The following is a 21,845-nucleotide window of genomic DNA, read 5'->3' as shown; positions in this document are numbered from 1 at the left end:
ACTTGAAATTGTCCCACAGCTCACAGATGTTCTTTTGTTTTTTTTAATTCTTTTTTCCCTATGTTTGTCTCATTTTGGATAGCTTCTATTGCTGTCTTCAAGTTCACTCCTCTCTTTTCCTGCAATGTCTAATCTGCCATTGATTTCATTCAGTAAGTTTTCATCTAAGATATTTTCTTCTCTCAAGTTTTCATCTCTAAAAGTTCAGTATGTGTCTTTTTAAATATCTTTCTCGTCTCGACTTAGCTTTTGAACATATGGAATACAGTTATAACTCTGAGTGACTTCTCTGCCAATTCCAATGTCTGTGTTAGTTCCCAGTCAGTTTTGATTGATTGATTTTTCTACTTATTAAGGATCACATTTTTCTGCTGCTTTTCATGCCTTGTAATCTTTGATTAGATGCCAATCATTGTGAGTTTGACCTTCTTGGGTACTGAATGCTTCTGTTCTTAAAATTTCTCTTGAGCTTTGTTCAGTGATGCAGTTGTGTTACTTAGAAATGGTTTGTTCTTTTCATGGCTTGCTTCAGTGATTTCTTAGGAGGGCCCGAAGCAGTGCCCAGTTTAAAGCTAATTATTCCCCATGACTGAGGCAAGACCTTTCCAAGCAGTCCACCCAAGGCCCCATGAATTCTAAAGCTTTCAGGCTGATGAGAACAGGTAATGTTCCTGGCCCTGTGTGAATTTCAAGCCCCGTTTCTTCTAATTCTTTCCAATGGCCCTTTCCCCAGACTCAGATAATCTTCTCTCATGCATGAGTTGATCAGTATTTAAATGAATTCTTGAGGGGGATTCCTGTGCAGATTTCTTGACTTCTGTCTCAGTGCATCTGTCTCCTCTCGGGTACTTTGTTCTGTGAATTGCCTTGGTCCCTCCAGACCCTCGGCTCTGTCTCCCAAACCCAGGATGTTTTCTGGGCTCCACCTGGGTTCCTCCTCTGTGCACCAGGGCCTGGAAACTCTCTCAAGGCAGTAAGTGAGGAAAACCTAGAGCTCACCATTGTTTTGCCCTCTATGTCAGAAATCACTGGCTTTCATTCTTAGTGTTCAGTGTCCTACAGACCATTGATTCATATATTTTTGTCAGTTTTTTTCCCAGGGAACTCTCATGTCCTGCTCTTGGTAATTAAAAGAGGTTAAAAAAAAAAAACTATAAGTGGCCTTGCCTTCTTCTCACCTTCTTCTCATCCCAGGCACCAGGCTCATGAGACATTTCTCCCAGCAACTGCCCTTCTGGTCCTATGGACCTATATGTGCCTGCTGACCTTGAACCAGTGTGCCCAGCCCAGGGGACATGTGTGGGCTGCCATCACTGAGGAGATCAGCCTCTGTCTAATTCATCTGAAGGCTCCATGTGAAATAGCAACTTGCTAATCTCCTCCAATCTGCCCCTTCCCTCTCCAGCTGGCCATCTTCTCTCCTGGGTCCTGCAGGCCCTGAGCAGCCAGCTTAGGGGAATGGCCGCTGCCTTCCTATGAGGCCATCTAAGCCTGTCTTGCACTGACCCAGTCTTCGCCTCAGTAACAGTGGGCTGCGGTGAGAATGAGAGCAGGTCGGACACATTGTGTAGACTCTGGGGCCAGATCAAAGTTACAAAAGCTGAGATGGCTAGCCAATGATGAAAGGTCCTTGCCAAACTTTCTTTTTTAAATAGAGATGGTACATTCAAAAAATTTTTTGAAAATTTCTGCTTACAGTTATTTTGGGTCTTAGGGGTGTGTGTGTGTGTGTGTGTGTGTGTGTATTAGATCGAAACAAAGGGAACTGATACATCATTGTCCAATTTCTGAGGCTTATAACTCATCCACTTCCCTTAGGAATAACATCTAAGAACTTCTGTTAACTCTTAAGACTACACCAAACTTAAATAAGCCTTGTATTAGTCAGCTTGGGCTGCCATCACAAAATACCAGAGGCTGGGGCCTTAAACGACAGACATTTATTTTCTCACTGTTTGAAGTTGGAAGCCCAGGATGAAGGTGCCAGCAGCGCTGGTTTCTGGTGAGGCTATTCTTCCTGCCTAGGAGGTAGCCACCTTCTCCCTGTGCCCCACATGGCCTTTTCTCTGAGTGCTCATGGGGAGAGGGCATGCTGGTGTCTCTCCCTCATCTTATAAAGATACCCATCCTATCAGATTAGGGCCCGCCTCTTATGACCTCATTTAGCCTTAATTACCATGTTTGTTTTTTTGCTTGTTTGTTTTGGGACAGAATCTCACTCTGTTGCTCATACTGGAGTGAAATGGGCAATCTCTGCTCACTGAAGCCTCCACCTCCTGGGTTCAAGCGATTCTCATGCCTCAGCCTCCTGAGTGACTGTGATTAAAGGTGTATGCCACCACACCTGACTAATTTTTCTATTTTTTGTAGAGATGGGGTTTTGCCATGTTGGCCAGGCTGGTCTCGAACTCCCAACCTCAGATGATCCACCCGTCTTGGCCTCCCAAAGTGCTGGGATTACAGGTGTGAGCCACCATACCTGGCCCCTTAATTACCTTTCTAAAGGCCCTATCTCCAAATACAGTCACATGGTGGGGGCTTCATTGTATGAATCTAGGGGGTTCATAATTCAGCCCACACACTCCCCCAAACAAATCCCTCAGCAGCAGGCTCACCATTCTTTGTCCTACAGAGCTGCTGGGTTTAGCCTGGGTTCCCTGCTTGGTGTTCCTTCTGTTCATCTGCAGGATGAGAGGGGATAGTCTGGGTTTTCAAGTGGATGTCACTACACGTGAGTAGCTCCTCCTGACAAGCCTATTAGGCCCCTCTCAGGAACCCCCAGGCAGCCAACCCTGGCAATGGAACCGCAGCGGCTGGTGCCCCAAGCCCAAGTCAGGACACCCAGTCATAGGAAAAGGCCACAGTCACCAGGAATTTATCAAGTAACTCAGGGCAAGCTTGCCCATGCCTCAACTTCTCTCTCTCCCTCTACACAAGTCCTGGTCCTCATTTCTCCTCTAACTGCATCCCTTTCCCGGCCGTCCTGATCTTCCTGCTCTCTGCCCACTGCACCTCTGTAACCCAGGAGGCACTGCAGCCTGGCAGTGGTTCCAACATTAGCTGCACACTAGGATCACCTTGGGAAATTTCAAAAGTCCCAAATGTCATCCCATAGGGATTAAATCAGGATGATTTAATCAGACATCCCGACTACATGTCTGATGGGTGGGAGGCAGACATTAGTACTTTTACTGATGAACTAGGTTTTGAATCCAGGCTTCATCACTCATTAGCTGTGTAGCCTTGGTCAAGTTACTGAAGCCAAAATGGAGATAATAGTAGCAGTAGCACCTGTTTCATAAGATTGTGGCAAATATGAAATGAGCTAATACCGTGAGGAGCCTTAAACAGAGCCTGCTGTGTAAGGTATGTGCATCCACCAGGTGTGCCCCAAAGGAAACCAGCACCGTACAGAGGAAAGGCCATGCAGGAGAATCTGCGTACTAACTCCCCTAAGTGTGAAAGGGCAAAGAATGAGCTGACATCAAGTTCCTGCTTGGTGTAGAGCAGGCATCGTTGGATTTCGTCTGTACGGCAGTTCCTCAGCATTGAGATTATCAGTCATTGTGTAGAGGAATAAGGATGAAAGAGACAAACTCAGGTGGATCTAGTGATGGAGCTGGGATTTATAACCAGGTCTTTCTCACTCCCAAACTCATGCCCTTTGTTATGAAAAATGCCTTGGTTTACAGGAAAAAAGGGAGAAAATACTTTGTGTAGTCTCCATGTCATTCACTAGTAAAACTGCAGTGAGCTGGTTTGTATGGTGCAGTTGTGGGGCTGGAACACATCAAACACTAGGAAGTGCTTTCATTTATTCAGAATAGGTAGGTGCTAATTAAATCACGGAAACTAACATTAAGATGAATATAGCCTCACTGCTAACATTATTTGTAAAAGTTTAACTAGGCGGGAAAATTCCTGTTCTATATTTTGGGTTCAAAATCAGACTGTTTGCTAGCTATGTGAACATGGCCAATTAATCTCCCTGTGACTCAGTTTCCTTGTCTATCAATTGCAGATAAAACTAGAAACTCCCTGGTAGAGTTATGAGGCTTAAATGAGCTTAATATAGGCCTACCCCTCAGGGCAGCAACTGACACATGGTATGTCCTCACTCAATATTGCTGTTACTACCATTTAGGGAATGCAAATCAGTCTTCCAAACTCCAAAATTTCAAGCGGCTATTCCAAATTACATGAAGAGTGCTAAGTGAATACTGGAAATGCCACTAGATTTTAATAATTTCTCTTTCATATCAATAACTCCAACCCCCATTCACACTACTCCTTCCAAGTAAACATTCCACACCCCTTCCCCAGCCTGTGCCCCCTTCTGCAGTGAGGGCCTGGACCCTGCTCAAAGAAAAGTGATTTAGGCCTTCCTGTAGGGATCTGAGAGTGAGGCAGATGGTTGCCTGCACAGACAGCTTGGATGGGAGGATCACTGAGCTCTCCTCCTGCTCCTCCTCCCTGGAAGAGCACAGGCAACTTGACAGTCCCCTTGCCCAGCCTTTAGCCAGGCTCCCCTGAATGCTCTTCTCAGCGAGGCCTCAACCTTTGCACGTCTATGCTCATCTCTGCATCGCCTGATTTTAGCAAAAAGCCTAAGTCAGTGTAGCCAGAATGCCCGACCTCGGTATCTGATCACCTTGCTGTCTGATCAGCGTCCTCATTCCTGCCGTCCCCCAGGTGACGTCTGATCACACTGGCCTCTCTCCTGCAAGAATCCTATTAAGTTGGTTTAGCCAGAAGCCCCTTGCCCCTGATGTCTCCTCTTAATAATTTTCCATCCTCTGGTGTCCCCCTGCTCCTTGGCTATGAATCCCCACTTGTCCATGTTGTGCTCAGAATTGAGCCTAGTTTTATGTGGAGGTCTGGTTTCCCTCAGTGTACAAGAGTTTGTCAAGAATCTGTTTTTACCACTCTACTGTCCTGCTCTGGGCCTTGACAATCTCCACATACACACACATGTGAGCACATGGGCACACACACACACACGTGCGTGTACAGCCCCCCACCCCCCACCCCACACATCTCTGGCTGCTCTCCTCAGCAGCTCCTCACAGCTGGACTCTGGAGCTCCCCGGTCAGGGACATGGAAGCAGCCCCTGGTCCCCAGCTAAAAACATTTATGACACTTTTACATCCGTGACCAGAAATAACACCAACCGCAGTCCACTGTGGCCACATCAGGCTTGGGAGGCTTGGCGACCAGCCTCTGGATCTGGGCCAGCGTGCTGCAGGCTTCCTCCATCTCCCGCCAAACGAGAAACACGTCCTCTCTGACACCGGCTCCTGGAAGGGGAGACACACTGTGAGTGGCCGGCTGCGACAGGCCCGGGAACATGGCAGTCCACCTAGCAGCCTTGACACATTGTAGCCAAGTTTCTGGAACATTTCTGAACATTAAGTTCTACTTCCCCCACTAATCTCTTTCTGAGAATCAGAACTGAAATCTCCAAGGAAGTGATATCATCTCAAGAAATCATAAATGCACACTTTAGGATGCAATAAATCCTTCTGAAGTAAATGTTTGTAGCAGCCAGAATATTTAAAATGAATTATTGATAATACCCAAATAAGACAGGAATAAAAACATTCAAAAGCACCTCATACAAGCCAGGGTCACCGCTGCGAGGAAGGGAAATGCAATGGCATGTGAAAGCGGCAAGCCCCAATCCTTTCGCATGTGGCTGAGATGTCCTGCTTCTTTGAAACCACAAGTATATATTTCCCCCAATATAATAATGATTATTTGTTCTCCTTTTCTGGACCTCTGTTGTCTCAGTTAAGGGTTAGGTTTGACTGTATAACATTTTTTTAAATGATGTGGCATCATTAATTTAGATATTTATGTCTTTCAATCAATCTAAGTTCATACCAAGGAGAGTGGTTTAGGGATGGGATAGAGGCTCTGCCTTCATGGAGACAGATGAGCAGTTTCCAGAGGTTGGGGTGGGTGTGGGGCGGGGGGTAATGGATGTGTACTCCGTGTTGTGTTGTGTAGAGGTGCATGATGAGGGGTTCTCTCCTGCTGCCTTAACTATATCAAAGTCAAGGCCCCGACTATGCTGTGGTACTATGATACTATGGGGGAAAGTGGGTAAAGAATAGATGGGCAGGCTGGGTATGGTGGGCTCATGCCTGTAATCCCAGCATTTTGGGAGGCTGAGGTGGGCGGATCACTGGAGGTCAGGAGTTTGAGACCAGCCTAGCCAACATGGTGAAACCCGTCTCTACTAAAAATACAAAAATGAACCAGGCAGTGGTGGCAGGCACCTATAATCCTGGTTATGTGGGAGGTTGAGACAGGAGAATCTCTTGAACCCGGGAGGCCGAGGTTGCAGTGAGCTGAGATCGCACCACTGCACTCCAGCCTGGGCGACAGAGTGAGACTCCGTTTCAGAAAAAAAAAATAGATGGGCATCTCTATATCACTTACTACCACTGCATGTGAATCTACAATTATCTCAAAATAAAAAGGTTCATTTTTAAAATCTTGAAAACAGATCTAGGCTCTTTCTATCCTGCTACTCAGTCATCTCAGCACAGCCTTCTGTCCTCGGCCGCCTTATGATTCAGCATGGTGTCTTCAGTGCCAAGCAGTATGTCCAGATGACAGTCCTGAGCAGGAGGGCCGCTGGGAGGATGCAGAAGCACACCTCCCAGCTGAGTCAGTTCCCTTGAAGCGCCCTGCCTGGAAGTCCCACCCCACAGCTCCATTACTTAGCCACTGCCAAAATGGCATCACACGGCCCCGTCTGTTAGCAAGGGAAAATGTTAACTGGGAAATGCTTTTAGGCGGGGTACACTGCAGCCCTAAGTAAAATCAGGGCTACAGCCTAAGGAGCAAGGGAGTGAATTCGGATGGCAACTGGCAGTCCCTGCCCTTGGCTAAGACATGTTCTGCCACCAAATGACCCAGAAGCCCCTTCTTCCCACTTCCCAAGTCTGCACGGTAATTAATGGATGCCTAAGATCCCACAACCACAGACGATGAGAGATGACCCTCCAGTCCTCAGGGCACCCCAGAAGATTCACCTACCAAGAGCTAAAGGATTGGTCCTAAGCCATCAAGGCAGACTAGGGCAGACCAAAGTTGATGTTTCTGAATTTTAAAATATAGTCAAGAAGGGTAGAGCAGAAAAAAAAAGGGACATCAAAGTTCTAGCTCTGGAAGTGGCCAAATCAAGGGAGAGGGTATTAATAATTGTGTTCCTAAAGGTGCATGTGATAAGCTCTGACAGAGACGGACGGCCACCATGGCTCTGTGGCCATCAATAGCCCAGGGAATGAAACGTGATATGTACTGAGCTCCATGTTGAAACTCCAAAAATAATGCATGCTGATGCCAAATGTGAACCTTAAGCCCACAGGCCCTCTGACCACTGTAAAATCGAGACAGATTGCCAGCTGCTGGCTTCAGCCTGGAGGCGTTAAGTAGCAGGATTCTCTTAAAAGTTTCAAATGAGTCAAGGCTTTCCTCTAGACTTGTCAATAATATCTTAAGAGGGAGTACACCACAGGGCAGTGTCAAAGGAGAAAGTTCCAAGGAAACTCAGTCGGCCCTTGGTCATCCAGGGACAGGGAAATGTGTCTCTGGGACAGCAGTGACTGGAACAGCAGTGACCTGGACATGCTCCCTGTGCAGGTGGTCTCTAGGAGTATCACTACTCCAGTCTAATGATCATGATGAGGCAGCTACAGACTGCTACATCGGTGATCAGAGAGCAGCATAAATCCATCTGATTTGCTTTGCTAAAAAAGAAAAAAGACTGAGAAAGAAAGCTACGTGGCAGTAAAAGCAACATTAGAATGCACAGGTTTTATTTCAAGTTATTCCTCATGCAGTGAGAAAGCACTGCCAGTTTTATCAAGGTCACTTTTAATGACTTAGCTGGGGTATCAGACAGCCACAGTCAAGGGACAGAGCCCCACTGGAGATGGAAGAGAATGGGGGTACAACCCCACTGTTCAGACCGTCATGAATTTTAAATTCTCCAGACCACACCAGGGAGGAGATAAAACAACAAGAAGCCGTATATGCATCTTTTTTTTTTTTTTTTTGAGATGAAGTGTTGCTCTGTTGCCCAGGCTGGAGGGCAGCAGCGTGATCTAGGCTCACTGCAACCTCCGCCTCCCAGGTTCAAGCAATTCTTGTGCCTCAGCCTCCCAAGTAGCTGGGATTACAGGCGCACACCACCACGCCTGGCTAATTTTTGTATTTTTTTTAGTAGAGATGGGGTTTCACCATGTTAGACAGGCTGGTCTTGAACTCCTGACCTCAGGTGATCTGCCCACTTCAGTCTCTCAAGTGCTGGGATTACAGGCGTGAGTCACTGCGCCCAACCAAAGCTGTATGTAGCTTAACTGTCAAGGTGGAAGCCAACCAAGGCCTGCCTGACAACAGAAGCTGGATACGGTTCCTCATGGAGATGTTCAGGAGACTTAATGGATTCTCCAACCAGAACGCCTGCCCGCCCAATCCCCTGCCTTGCATGACTGCGGCGCTCCCAGACATCTGGTACCAATTTGAAGGCTGGGTGCGGTGGCTCATGCCTGTATCCCAGCACTTTGGGAGGCCAAGGCAGTCAGATCACCTGAGGTCAGGTGTTCGAGACCAGCCAGACTAACAGTAAAACCCCATCTCTACTAAAAATACAAAAATTAGCTGGCTGTGGTGGTGGGTGCCTGTAATCCCAGCCACTCAGGAAGCTGAGGCAGAAGAACTGCTTGAACCCGGTAGGCGGAAGTTGCAGTGAGCCGAGATCACGCCATTGCATTCCAGCCTGGGCAACAGAGCAAGACTCTATCTCAAAACAAACAAACAAAAACAAAACAAAACAACAGTTTGAAGGCTCGTGTTAAAATGCTAACATACCTGGGAGCAATGTTACAGTCAGCTGCTGTTTTTCATTAGCACCTGGTATTGACTTCTCAGACTGGTTAGTTCGACAAATAAAATAAGACTCAGGACAGGAAGTTTTGATGCCAAGGAGAAAAGTCCAGAGTACCTGCTGCCAAATGCCACTTCCCCGTCCAGTCTTCTACATCTCACCTACAGGATAAAACCTGGTTGCCAGGTCTAGTTCATTAATACGGTCATTTGGCAAATATGTGTTGAGCACCTCCTCTGCGGTGGGTGGACCCGGTCCGTGCTGGGGCTGCAGTGACGAGGGCCCCACTCCCTGGGCTAGTGTTAAGCTCAGTGTTCAAGGCTCCCATGACACTCCTCTAACACTCTGCCACCATGAACCCGGCCAGAGCACTGTCCTTCCAGCCCTGTCCCCTGTATCAGAGGACTGAGCCCTCCACTGCACTCATCCCATCCCACCCTTCACTGAAGACAAAGTCTTAAATCCACCACCCCAGGAAACGGTGAGCTACCTCCTGCTCCCCTTTCTCAGTCCCATAGAATGAACCAGGGCACCACTGGTGTCCATCCTCTTGCTGCCAGGACGCTCTCGGGCCACACCATTAGTGAACCTGCCTGTGTGTACAGTTCAGTTCCTAGCTGCCTGTCACTCAGCCTTCAATTCCAAAGAATACAAAGAATCAGGAGCTAGTGATGGTGACATCATTCTGTGCATGACCTTGAGCCCAGTCTAATTTAAGTCAGCCTTCCACGAACACCATGCTTATTTTTAGTAGGTAGCTGCCTACAACACAGCCCAGCCGTCAGCAACATGTCCCTGGCCTGCCAGCTGTCCTGGGCTGGGGTCTGCGGCTCTCCTGCGGTGCTCAGGCACTTGCTGCGTGTGTGTGCACAAGCTGACTTTGCTCACTGGAGGGTAAACGTTTAAGCGTAGGGACAATGTCTTTTCTTTCTTTGTATCCTCCACAGCACTCAGCCCAGGTTCTAGTGTTTTCTGCAAGAATTTCTATCCTTCCTTTTTATTTTTCCTTATTACACAGAAACGGTTCTGGAACACCCAATACATTCTTTCCTTATGATTACAAGAAACTCTTTGGAGGGGTATGCAACAGACTCAGATCATCTGAGCACATGGCTATGCCCAAGGTATTCCAGACACTGACAACCACATGCCTTAAAGCACAAAGTCATTTCCTTCTAGGTTCCTGCCACAGTAAGGCAAGACTCCTCCCAGGTATCTGAAGTACTATCATTTCCAGGACAGCAGGAGAAAAGCAATTAGAAAGACAGGCAGGTGCAGTGCTGATCCAAGGTGCAATTCAATGTTGCCCTGGGAGAGGACAGTCCAGAAACAAAACCACCTTGGGGACTCCTGAGTCCCAGACCATCCCCTCGGTCCCACTGTGGCTCATTGTTTGTGGCCCTGTCCAACCCTAGGATTCTCTGGTAAAGAACTGGTCCCACCAGGTGAGGAGCTTGCAGTCTGCCCAACCCCCAAACTCCTATTCAGTCATGCAGATTTGAGAGATCTGAATATAACTATGAAAAGGCAGTATTTTCAGGGAAAATAGCACATACTTCTATTTTCAGAAAGCAATATACCATTAAAAAATATAATACACTCTGAGGTGCTAAACATTCCCAGAGACCTAAAATTACCATGAGGATCTGGTAAAAGGGCCACATTGCATCCATAAAGGGAATGAAAGCAGGAAAACCCATGGTTTTTGTTGTAATGAAGATATTCCCAGTTATTTCTATTAAATTATATGTTAAATGTTTTGTTGTCGAGAGGTAGTTAAACACCTGCTGGCTTGATCCGGCCTCACTGCCCTAACCACAGAGGCACAGTGTGGGGTGGCTCTCAGTACCACCCTATGGAAATTAACCACTAATTAATTGAGAGTGAATATAGAGTCATCTCGCCATCTGGATAACGATCTAATGTTTTCTTGGGGCAATAAATAGATATGTTTCACAAGAACCATTATGTTATCTTAAAAGCAATCTCAAATATGAAGAATGAGCAACTTGAGCTATCATCCAATACGTGAATGTGGCACCGTCCCCTGAGCTCTCGCCTTCTCTTCTAAATGGCACACTATAAAATGCAAGTGTAATGCAGTCTAATTGTCCAAAATTCATTTCAAAAACCCAAAAATAAACCATCACCATTCTCCGCATGGTAAAGAGTAGGTGCTCCCCCAAACTTGGTAAGAAAAATGACCCCACACTCCAGGGTGCTACTAGGCTAGTAGCCCATAAAGACCTGGGCAAGGAGACAGAGAAACAGTATCTAAGGAACAGATGCAAAGATGCTTATCAACAAAGTTTACATCTATTCTACTTAGGATAAGTGACACCATTTATAAGACATCAACTCAAGGGTAAATGCTTTATGACATGTAAATTCAGGAGAATTTTATGAGTTTCCTTTAGAGCAAATTTACAAAAGATTTTTTTTCGGCTTTTCCATCCAAGAAAAGGCCTGAACTTCTTTCTGTTCTAAGGGATCTACAGTGCACAAATAGAACAAAGACAGTGGCAGGGTTGCTCCCTGATTTCCCATCAACCGGCTCTGAACCACGAAGAGCAGGACTAGGACCACTGTCACTGGGAAGCAGCCCCACACTGGTGTCTGCTCAGCCTCTGTCCTCAACAACAGCTCTGTCTTTGTGAGGATGGTTGTGTGGATGGGCTACTGGATATCACTCACATAGATGGGTCTGCTCCCAACTCTGCCAGTCATTCAGGAATTAGCAAGTTCTAGAAGGCTAATTATCTTCTTCAAACTCAGAAGACACTGACTTAGAAACTAGAAAGCCAACACTTTAAAATATCCCCTTCTCAGTAGGACAGTCTACTCAGAGAATCATCATTCACTCATTTATTCAACAATACTCCATCAGTGCCGATTATATCCAGACACTGGAAATACAAAATGAACAGGAAACCATCCCAGCTCTGAGGAGGCCCTCACTCCAGTGTGATCTTCTTAGAGTGTGGTCCTCAGAACCTGTGGCAGATGCCCCTGAAATGCTTGTCAGTGCAGATTAGGCCCCACCCCAGACTCATTCTGAGGATGGAACCCCTGAGAGTATATCAGGGAGATATACTCTTAAAGGATCCTTTTTTTGCAACAAAAGTTCACAAAGCTTTAGTGTAAGACATGATACAGGTATGTAAATAAACTATCACTCTCCAAAATATTCTTGGAGAAAAAAAGTTGGGTGATTTCCAGGAGCAATATTCTCAGACCTGGATGTCCCTATTTCCGCCCTACAGAATTGCTCACAAAAGAAGGCAGCACTGCCTTTCCCCTGCACAGGGCTGGGAACCCCCGACACCATCTTCTAATACCCATTCCAGGCCACCTCTCATTAATATCTTCATTACATTCTACTGTTTCTAAGTGTCACTATTTTAAATGTATGTTATAATGGCTGCTTCCTGCTGATATATGGAGGAGAAAGAGGGGAAATGAAAATTTACTAGGTATCTACGATGTGCCAGCCACTGTGCTGGGCACTTAAACACATTACCACACTGACTCACAACTGCCTGAGTCCAGATCGTCATCCCCGTTTCACAGATGAGCACACCAAGGCTCAGAGAAATTTGCCCAAGACCACACAACTAATAAGTGGTGAGGTCAGGATTCAGCTTCAGGATTGTTAGTCTCCAAAGCCCCCCACCGCCACACTGGAACACTGGCCTTGGGTATCCTGGAAAATTCTCATGATACGAGATCTATGTGAGCAAACCTATCTGTTATGTGTTGGTCACTTTTAGTTTCCCTCAAGGGGCTTACAGACTTATCTCTTCCTAGGTCTGAAACCACCCAGTCTGCAATTCCGATGCAGGTGGTGACGGGGGGTGAGCTGTGTCCCCAAGGTCGGGGACTCCAGGACATTCTGTTGAGCAGTGACACACCTGCTGGTTCCACAGTGATCTGCCTGCACTGGACTCAGTTACCACCCACAGGGATGGCCTGCCAGCTTATCAAGGCTAAGAGCTCTCGCTGGGCTTCACTGTCTGCAAGTTTGTCTTCTTCATTAAACTGCGACTTCCTTGAGGACAGAACTATGTTTGCTTTCGTAACTACTCTCCTTGGTATCTTCCTGACACCTGGCTGAGACTTCTAAATAGGCTATTCCTGAGCACAAGCTTCTTGAAGAGAGAGATCTCCTTTTTTCATCATTGTATCCCCAGAGCCCAGCACAGCACCCAACTTTGCAATAGTAAATATGAATTGGATCTGTCACCCTGGAATCAGAGCCATCACCCTAAAATCAGAAATTCAAATGCAATCAGAAATCTACACTGGCTGTTTTCCCTGGCAATTCAATTTCATGTTTAAGAGTTTTGAGGGATTTCTCTCTGCCCCATGTGTTAGATGATGCAGGATGCCCGGATCCGCTTGATTATTTCAGCACAATTCTAAGGAGCTGATTGCACTGGCTGACCCAAGACCTGGGCTGAGCCCACTCCTTCCCAGTGTCAAGAGGGCTACAGTGCAGCCAGGAGCCTAGAATAAAACTAGGTACTCCAGACAAGCCCAAGATGGGAGTGGGAATACAGGGGCTACCTGGGCTTAGGGGACTCTCCTTGGTTGGGAAAGAGAGATCCGCAAACACATCAGAAGAAAGCGTGCACTAAGGGAAGAGGGCGAGGGGCAGGTGCACAGTTCTTAAGCTAATTGGGATCCTGCAGTTATGATGGGAAGCAGCAACCCCTAAATCACAAAGCAGAAGCAAAAACGGCATTCTGAGAATCTGGGGCTCCCGCTGACCGGGAACCTTGTCTTTTATTTCTTTTGAATCTCCTCCTCCTCAACCCTAGTAAGTTTCTAAAGTACACAGGAGATGTTTAATAAATGCTTATTAACTAACCAGAGGGCTGTCTCAGAGTAGCAGAAAGAAATCTTGCTGGGCGTAGTGGCTCACACCTATAATCCCAGCACTTTGGGAGGCCGGTGGGCGGATCACCTCAGGTCAGGAGTTTGAGACCAGCCTGGTCAACATGGTGAAACCCCGTCTCTACTAAAAATACAAACATTAGCCAGGCATGGTGACAGGCACCCGTAATCACAGCTACTCCAGAGACTGAGGCAGAATTGCTTCCGCCCAGGAAGCAGAGGTTGCAGTGAGCTGACACTGCACCATTGAACTCCAGCCTGGGTGACAGAGAGAGACTCTGTCTCGAGAGAAAAAAGAAAGAAAAGAAATCTAAGGCAGCCCATTGTTAGCAGGGGCGGGACTTTGGAGGTAATTAAAGTCTCTCAGCCTTGTCAACCGCAACGTGGCAACCATATTGGATGCACAGCTGCTCCGGCTCCATCCACTGAATTCAACTGAATTTTAGCGAGAAGGAAGGAGACTTCTGAAAGAATCTCCTGCCGCCAGTAAGCCATAAACAGGCATCAATCAGTGCTTCTAAATTAAATTGGAGATTAGAAACAAAGAAGCAATGCCAAGCCTGAGTGATGGGCCAATGCACGCTAAATATCTAATTAGAGATCACAGGTGTCTGCCAGGAACGGGACTTGGTTATTTTTTCCCTTTAAGCATAGCAGCCTGAATGTATCCTTATGTAAATAAAATTGAGTTTCATAACATTTAGTCGTAGTTCATGCATTTTTCTCCTCCAACACAAAAAAAGCACAGTTTCTGAAGGTAGAATCAACTAAATTTTTACAGCTACAATATTTTTGGACTTAAGAATAATACTGGTAGAGTACAGCAGCTGTTCTAAGGACATTTGCCAGGAGTACTGGACACAAAGAAAAACACTCTCAGAAAAACATTACCTTTTGCTATTACCTAATATTTATTCTTTTGATTCATTTATTGCAGTCTTTCTCTTATCCCATAAGCAAAATATGATGGTGAGCAGAGTGAGTGCTATCTGCTGGTTCTAATCAATGAGCAGGGGCTGGCCAGAGTGCTGTGCTGAGAGGAGATGAAGCCAGCTGAGTACAGGGTAGAGAAGAGAGCAATGATGGACTGATTAGTGATGCTTGCTGTGGGTGGGATAGGCCTCAAAGTGAAAGGGTGAAAGTGAAAGGGTGAAAATATGCCATGTTGTCCAACACTGGCCTATTAAACTGTGAGAGGGTTCTGCGTTGTTAGTACTCTGGGTTGTATACATGAAACCACCTTAAAGTTAAAACTATGCACCAACTGTTTGCAATATGCCTCCTTTTCTCCCTTGTGTATAAAGTACACAGCTCTGGCTTGACGTGACAGCTTAAGAGTCCTGACCATAGCTTTCGGCCTGGCTGCTCATCCCACCACCAGGCTCCTTGAATTTCCAAGTCTGAGAAGCCTGACATCACATCAGCTCAGAAAAGTCCACTGTCTGCTCCACTGCAGAGTCTAGATCCTGAGCTAGATGCATCAATGCCAAAATTGTTTACTTTTTTTAGCCTGATGCCAGGACCTCAGGGAAGATGTTTACTCTAATGTAATTCTACTAATCCATACTTATTATTTCAGTTTAATAAAATTTTCAAGGATAAAACAGGAAGAGAACCAAAATAAAAGATGAAGCCTCCTCCAAACCCAAGAGATCAGAAGTCTTTTTCCTTGCTAAGAAGGAGTTCCCAAACCACTAAATAGACTCCCTCCTCCTGGGCCCACAGGACCTTCATAACCTAAAGAGCAGCTGTTCAGAAGATTAGGACTGTCCAACTTAAAGACACAGTCCCTGAAGAGCTTTAACCACCAGTTAAAGTTCCTTTCCCAAAACAGCAGCAAGCCCAGCCCACATCCAGGACAATCCATGCCTCCGTGAAAGCCTCTGAGAATTGAAATTACCATGTCCAATTTATAAATATTCTTGCACGATTTACACTTCTTCCTGAGCTCAGTCTGTCAACAGAGAAGTAGGTGAATTTCATGCCCAGAACGGGCCGCATGGTATAACCCTACTTACCACTGAGTCAGATTCTAATTGTGGTAGAGGAAGGACAGGCACTCCTGATTTCCTCTAGAAAGGCCCCTGTGGCCTACTCCTAGGATCCACCATGACAAATGAATGCATTTCCCATAAGAACAAAATTTAACAGTACAGTATTCACTTCCTTCTTCCAAATTACAATTCATACATCGTTATGCATGCAAATAAACTGGTTACTATCATGACCATTAGAAAAATGCTGTTTGTGACAGAGGCTGCCAAATCCATTTGTATTATTTTGTTTTCTAGAACCAATATCTACAATAAAAGCCCACTTGGAATCCCAAGAAGAAAAAAGGAAACTACCATTAATGAAATGTCAATTTTGTGCTAGACATTTCCATGTGTGTCATATGCTTTAATTCTCCCAAAAACCGTACAAGGTAGATGTTATTATTCCCATTTTTATAAATGAGGAAATATAGTTCAGAAAAATTAGGTAACTTTCCCAAGGAGACACAAGTATTTAGTAGCAAAACTCAGATTTTAATCCAGGTCTGATCCCAATCAGATCTGATTCAACTTCCAGCAAACAGTCTTCAAGCCAAAAAAGGAATCACAAAAGAAGAAAAGATTGCAAGGGCATCCATTACTGTTCATAAAATGTTCACTTTCCTCCCCATCTCCGTGTGAGTGGAGTAGACCTCCCCATCCACTGTTGTAGGGCATGATCATGTGACTGGCTCTGGCCAACTGGACATGACATGAGCAGGGGCTTTAAACGTGGCACATGGCTGGCCTCAGCTTGTGCTCATGCGTTCACCACAATAAGAATATACTCTGGATTGCTGGGCACGGTGCCTCACGCCTATAATTCCAGTGCTTTGGGAGGCTGAGGCAGGTGGATCACTGAAGGTCAGAGACCAGCCTGGCCAACATGATAAAACCCTGTCTCTACTAAAAACACAAAAATTAGCCAGGCATCATGGCAGGTGCCTATAATCCCAGCTACTCAGGAGGCTGAGGCAGGACAATTGCTTGAACTCAGGAGGCAGAGATTGCAGTGAGCCGAGATTGAGCCACTGCACTCCAGCCTGGGCAACAGAGCGAAACTCCATCTCAAAAAAAAAAAAAAATACATACACACACACACACACACACACACACACACACACACACACACCCTGGATAGCACTAGTTAAAGGAGGACAAGTCCATTCTATATTAATCAAACTGCAGGTGACATGTAGACCTGTGATCAAGAAATAATGACTGACATTTTTCCGAATTTGATGAAAACTATAAACCAACAGGTATAAGAAGCTCAGCAAACCTCAAGTACAAGATACATGCCATCAGGTGGAGAGAAGACTCAGTGGCATGTTTTGCTCTTGAAAAGGCGAGAAGCTTCAAAAGGCAAAAGGAAATAGAAGGGAGGAACCAGGGAGGATGTATGTCAGTCCTTCCTCAGCCACCAGAGAGTCAGTGGTATCTGTTAAAATTACACCTACACACTGTCAGAGGATGGTGCAAAGAGGAATCGAATTTTAGAATAGAAGTCTAGAATAGAATTTTCTTCCAGGCTAAAGTGGGGAAACCAGACACCACGCAGGCAGGCAGAGGATCCCAGAGGGTGATGGGAATGGAAGGGTATGCCTCCTGCTCTGTAAGTTCACAGAAATTGGGCAAAAGTGTCTTTAGACAGCACCAAGCCACAGAATCAAGGTTAGAGGCAATTTCACTTGATCCCTAGGGGGCAGGTACCGCCATCACATCTGATCCACCTCTGCACACAGGTTCAGAGGGCTCCTGACTCAGCAGGTGCTAGGAACCTGAGTCTGCTTCCTGTCCTCTGCCTTCATATTCTTTTCAGTCAAAGAAGAATGACCATGAACTCTAAAAGGGCAATATAAGAAAAACGTAAAATGTAATGCACTACCTAATGCACCCCCTGAGCAGCTCACACTGTCGGTGTCAAAACACTGGAAAAGCTTTCCATCACCTGGAAAGAGCAGTCTTGGAAAAACAAACAACAGAAGAAACTTTGGGGAGAAATCCCTCCAATGAATTAATGTACCTATAGGAATCTAAAGCAAGCACAGAATAAATAACTTCACATAATGATACTTCTATGTTTGCCTTTACAATGAAGCAAGAAATAAGATAAAATTGCTCTCAGACTACAACTACTTTTTGTTTTTCTCAGATGCAGCATTGATATAAGGAACTATCTTAAAATATGAAGCCTAAATGTTGATAATTCATATATAGCTAATTTATTCGCAGGTACCATTACAATATATTTATCAAACCCATTATAAGAAATGAAGATTCCTACAAATATCTACTTACCAATGAGTATCAAACATCAAAATTAAATGAAATCAGAACTTAGCAATGTATCTATCTATTTATCCAGGCGTTACTAATTTAGGTCAGAGCAGTCCAAAGTCCTTTGAAAACTTTCAAAAATAATTATAGCTTTTTAAATTTCCAATTGATAATTGATAACGAGGTGGGAGAATAGGGTCTAGAGACAGGGAACCTAAGGCCAATTCACAGTGACTTCCTAGAACTAAATCAAAAGGAAACAAAACCTAAGAAACAAAACAAAAACCTAAGGAACAAAAGGACCAGAGGTACTCCCTTTGCAAACCCCCCACACACACGCCCCCCCACACATTTTCTGCCTGGCAGATGGAAAACTGAAAGTACCTCTGATTGGTTGCAGAAAGCAACCAATCAGACTTTTGCATAGGGTGTAACCTTTGTAACTTCATGTCAGCCTCTCATTGGTGTCTTTCCACAATCAATCAGACTGATTGCAGGCCACTAGTTTATTTGCATGGGGTATACACCAAGTGGCCAATGAAAAACCTCTAAGAGGGTATTAAACCCAGAAAATTCTGTAACTGGCCTTTTGAGCCCCTATGCTCAGGCAGCTCCCACACTGTGGAAGGTACTTTCATTTTCAATAAATCTCTGCTTTTTTACTTAATTCTTTCCTTGCTTTGTTTGTGAGTTTTGTCCAATTCTTTCTTCAAATTGCCAAGGACCTGGAAGTCCCTCCACCAGTAACAATAATATTATTGTTTCAAAATTGTAAAGGCTTTAATACACCAAAAAGCAAAGCTGCAGTAAGTAAACTGTATCACTGGAGCTAACCAAATTATGTTAATAAACTGAGGAAGAGAGAAGAAAAGTGTATTTGGAGCAAAACCCTAAAAGCTTAGAATGTCAATAAATACCATGAGAAAAATAGTGTGCCTTAAATAAGACAGCACAGAAACCAAGCATACATGTGCACTCGCCTTAGAAGAGTCAGTCCAAAGCGAAAGTTTATTTGGATAACATCAAGCCCATTCTTCACATCTACAATAAATATACAGAGCAGGTAGAAAAACAAATTATGGTCAAAAGGTCATGACCAACCTCAGACTAGAAAGAGAAAGAGTCCTGAAGCATAGCAGATGGTCCAGGAGCAAGCATCATATAGAAGAATATAATACATTGCAAAGGGTGGCACAGAGGTCAGTGGAGAAAGAAAGGGTGTGTGAGTGGTGTGAAGGCGGTTGTTATATATTTTAGGGAATATCCATTTACACTCTCACATCACACCATACTTCAAAATAAATCTAGAAGTACCAAAACAATTTTTGCTTTTGTTTTAAACTCAGGCCATAAAGAACCAAAAGAAGAAGAGATACAGTTGTGAAGGAGCTATAGGATTTATAGATTAGAGTTACTGTGCAAGTTTTATGGCTGCCTATAAAAAATAGCCAAAATGAAAAGGAACACAATGACCAACATAAATTATCCATATGTAATACACCAAAGACTGTTTGCATGATGTGATAAGAAACAAAAGAACCCATGACAAATAGGTTAATAGGGTAATAGACAAATAGGCAGTTTACAAATGAGTTAACAAATCCAAAAATGTTCGACTTCACTACTGTTTAATACTAACTGACACTAATTTCTTCATCAAATAAATTCAGATGGAAACAATGAGATACTATTTTTATGCTAATTCAGGTTCTGTGAAATGGGTGTGAATTGTATTGTCTTAAAATATATTTTTGGAAAGCAATTCAACATGAGAGATTACCCCAAAATGGTCAAACATTTTGATTCAGTATTTTCACTACTAGAAATCTATTTTTTTAATCGAAACTACAGGAGTAGTTTAGATTTTACACCACACAAAAGGTAAGTGCAGTATGATCTCTAATAGTGAAAGAAAATTGAAATTACCCAAATGTCTAATAGGAATGAAGGACAAATTTCTAATATATGACTTTAATGAAGTATATTTTTAATGTCAACTACAAAAGTTTTATAGTAATGTGGGAAAATACTTGATTCTATACTAAGTAGAAATTCAATATTCAATTTGTTCAATAATCTATTTATGCTTTAATTATTTTTAAGTATATAGTGAGAAGACTGGTAGGAAATATACCAAAATATTCAACAGTGTAAATATCTGGATGGCAAGAATGTTTCTTTTCCTTTTTTCTCCATATTTTCCAAATTGTCTATACTCTGTCTGGAGAGTGCAATATAGTCAGGTGCTCCTGATAGCCTGGGTTCAAACCCCCAGCCTCATACAAATGAGACAATATATGCATGCACCTAGCAACACTTCCCTGGTCCAATAATTAGAAATATCACGGTTTCTAATTAATTACATCAGGAGATGTACTCTGATGTAGGAGTAAGAGAACAAAACAAAGGAGGAAAGTTAGTTTCTAATATTTATAAATTATATTCTCTTTTAAAACAACAGAATTGTATATCATACGTTCAGAAGTTATTTTGGAACTTGAGAAATTAAGAATAGAGGGGCTAAGTATTCAAATGATACTTAATCAATTTTATTTAAATGAGTGGCAACATACTGTATGCCACATAACCATATGACCAAAAAACGTGACCGACACTGTCCACTCCATACAGTCAATGAAGACGCCACAGTCCACATTTGCTCTTAGAGCTCACGCCTTCATACATCTTTGAACATTTATTCTTAGCCTTTACTTCCAGGATGAACAAAGCTATAGACGTCACTATTGTTTCCCTTTTCTAGAAATCAGGAGGGGAAAGAGAATGGAAAAGAAAACACAAACCCCTTTTTTTCTCCAAACTAGGAGACAAAAGTAACATACAGGTAAGGGTAGTAGAGAACAGCTGAGATGGGGCAGAAGCAATGCAGAAGAAGGCAAAGAGAATGTATACCCAGAGTGGTCAAGAGGGCTGTGGCAGCTCTGAGGAAGTAGGGAGTACCACACCTACAGTCAAAGGAGAGCCTTGTTAACAATGCTGGATACTGGAACCTCAATGACAAGTGCTAACAGCAAAATCTACCTACTTCGTTAAGAGAGGCAAAAGAGGTAGAGCTTCTACAAAGCATCACCCAGAACAAACTTACATGCAGGAACCACTCTGTCCCTGCAGCAGCAAAAAAGCAGAGAGCCCCTGAGCTGTGAAGCATGGATAGCTATCTCAGTCCCTTCCCTACCTTTCCTCCCGTAAGATATGCCTGCAGATAGCTTGTGTCCATCCCATGGTGACCAACAAAAGAGAAGCTGGTATACAGCATCCAAACAAGGATCCTGTAAGAAACAAGGGGAAAAGAACAGCAAAACTACCAAGTGATGAAGAACATTCACTAAAAATGTTACCAAGGAGTCTTCACAATTATGATCCAACATTTTTCTGTGAATTAAATATATATATATGAAGCCATCATTTCCATGAGGAAAGAATAGAAAGCTGAAATTCAAGAACTCAAAAATGGGATGGAAAGGCAACATGAAAAGATGAAATTTTTTTTAATAAAAGGAAAGAGCCAGGTGCAGTGGTTCATATGTATAATCCCAGCAGTTTGAGAGGCCAAGGTGGGATGATCACTTGAGGCCAGGAGTTTGAGACCAGTCTGGAAAACACAGCAAGACCCCCCAAACCCCAATATCTACAAAAATAAAAAACTATCTGGGCATAGTGGCATATGCCTATAGTCCCAGTGCTTTAGAAGGCTGAGGCAGGAAGATCCCTTGAGCCC

At 44.2% G+C, this 21,845-nt stretch overlaps 1 protein-coding gene across 1 annotated transcript in view; it reads right to left on the bottom strand.

Moving 5' to 3' along the window:
* VWA3B (von Willebrand factor A domain containing 3B) overlaps window positions 1–21,845 on the bottom strand; it is a 264,931-nt gene that overhangs the window by 190,066 nt on the left and 53,020 nt on the right. Inside the window, exon 7 of the mRNA XM_064371448.1 lies at window positions 5,173–5,298. Within this exon, the coding sequence (XP_064227518.1) occupies window positions 5,173–5,298 (126 nt within the window). The remainder of the gene's footprint in view (window positions 1–5,172; window positions 5,299–21,845) is intronic.

The sequence above is a fragment of the Aotus nancymaae genome, unplaced genomic scaffold (assembly GCF_030222135.1).
Source record: "Aotus nancymaae isolate 86718 unplaced genomic scaffold, 86718_ANA_hifiasm-v0.15.2.pri h1tg000131l, whole genome shotgun sequence".
NCBI classification, from domain to species: domain Eukaryota; kingdom Metazoa; phylum Chordata; class Mammalia; order Primates; family Aotidae; genus Aotus; species Aotus nancymaae.
Note: the sequence above shows the minus strand (reverse complement) of the source record. Positions and strands in the feature narration are given on the sequence as shown.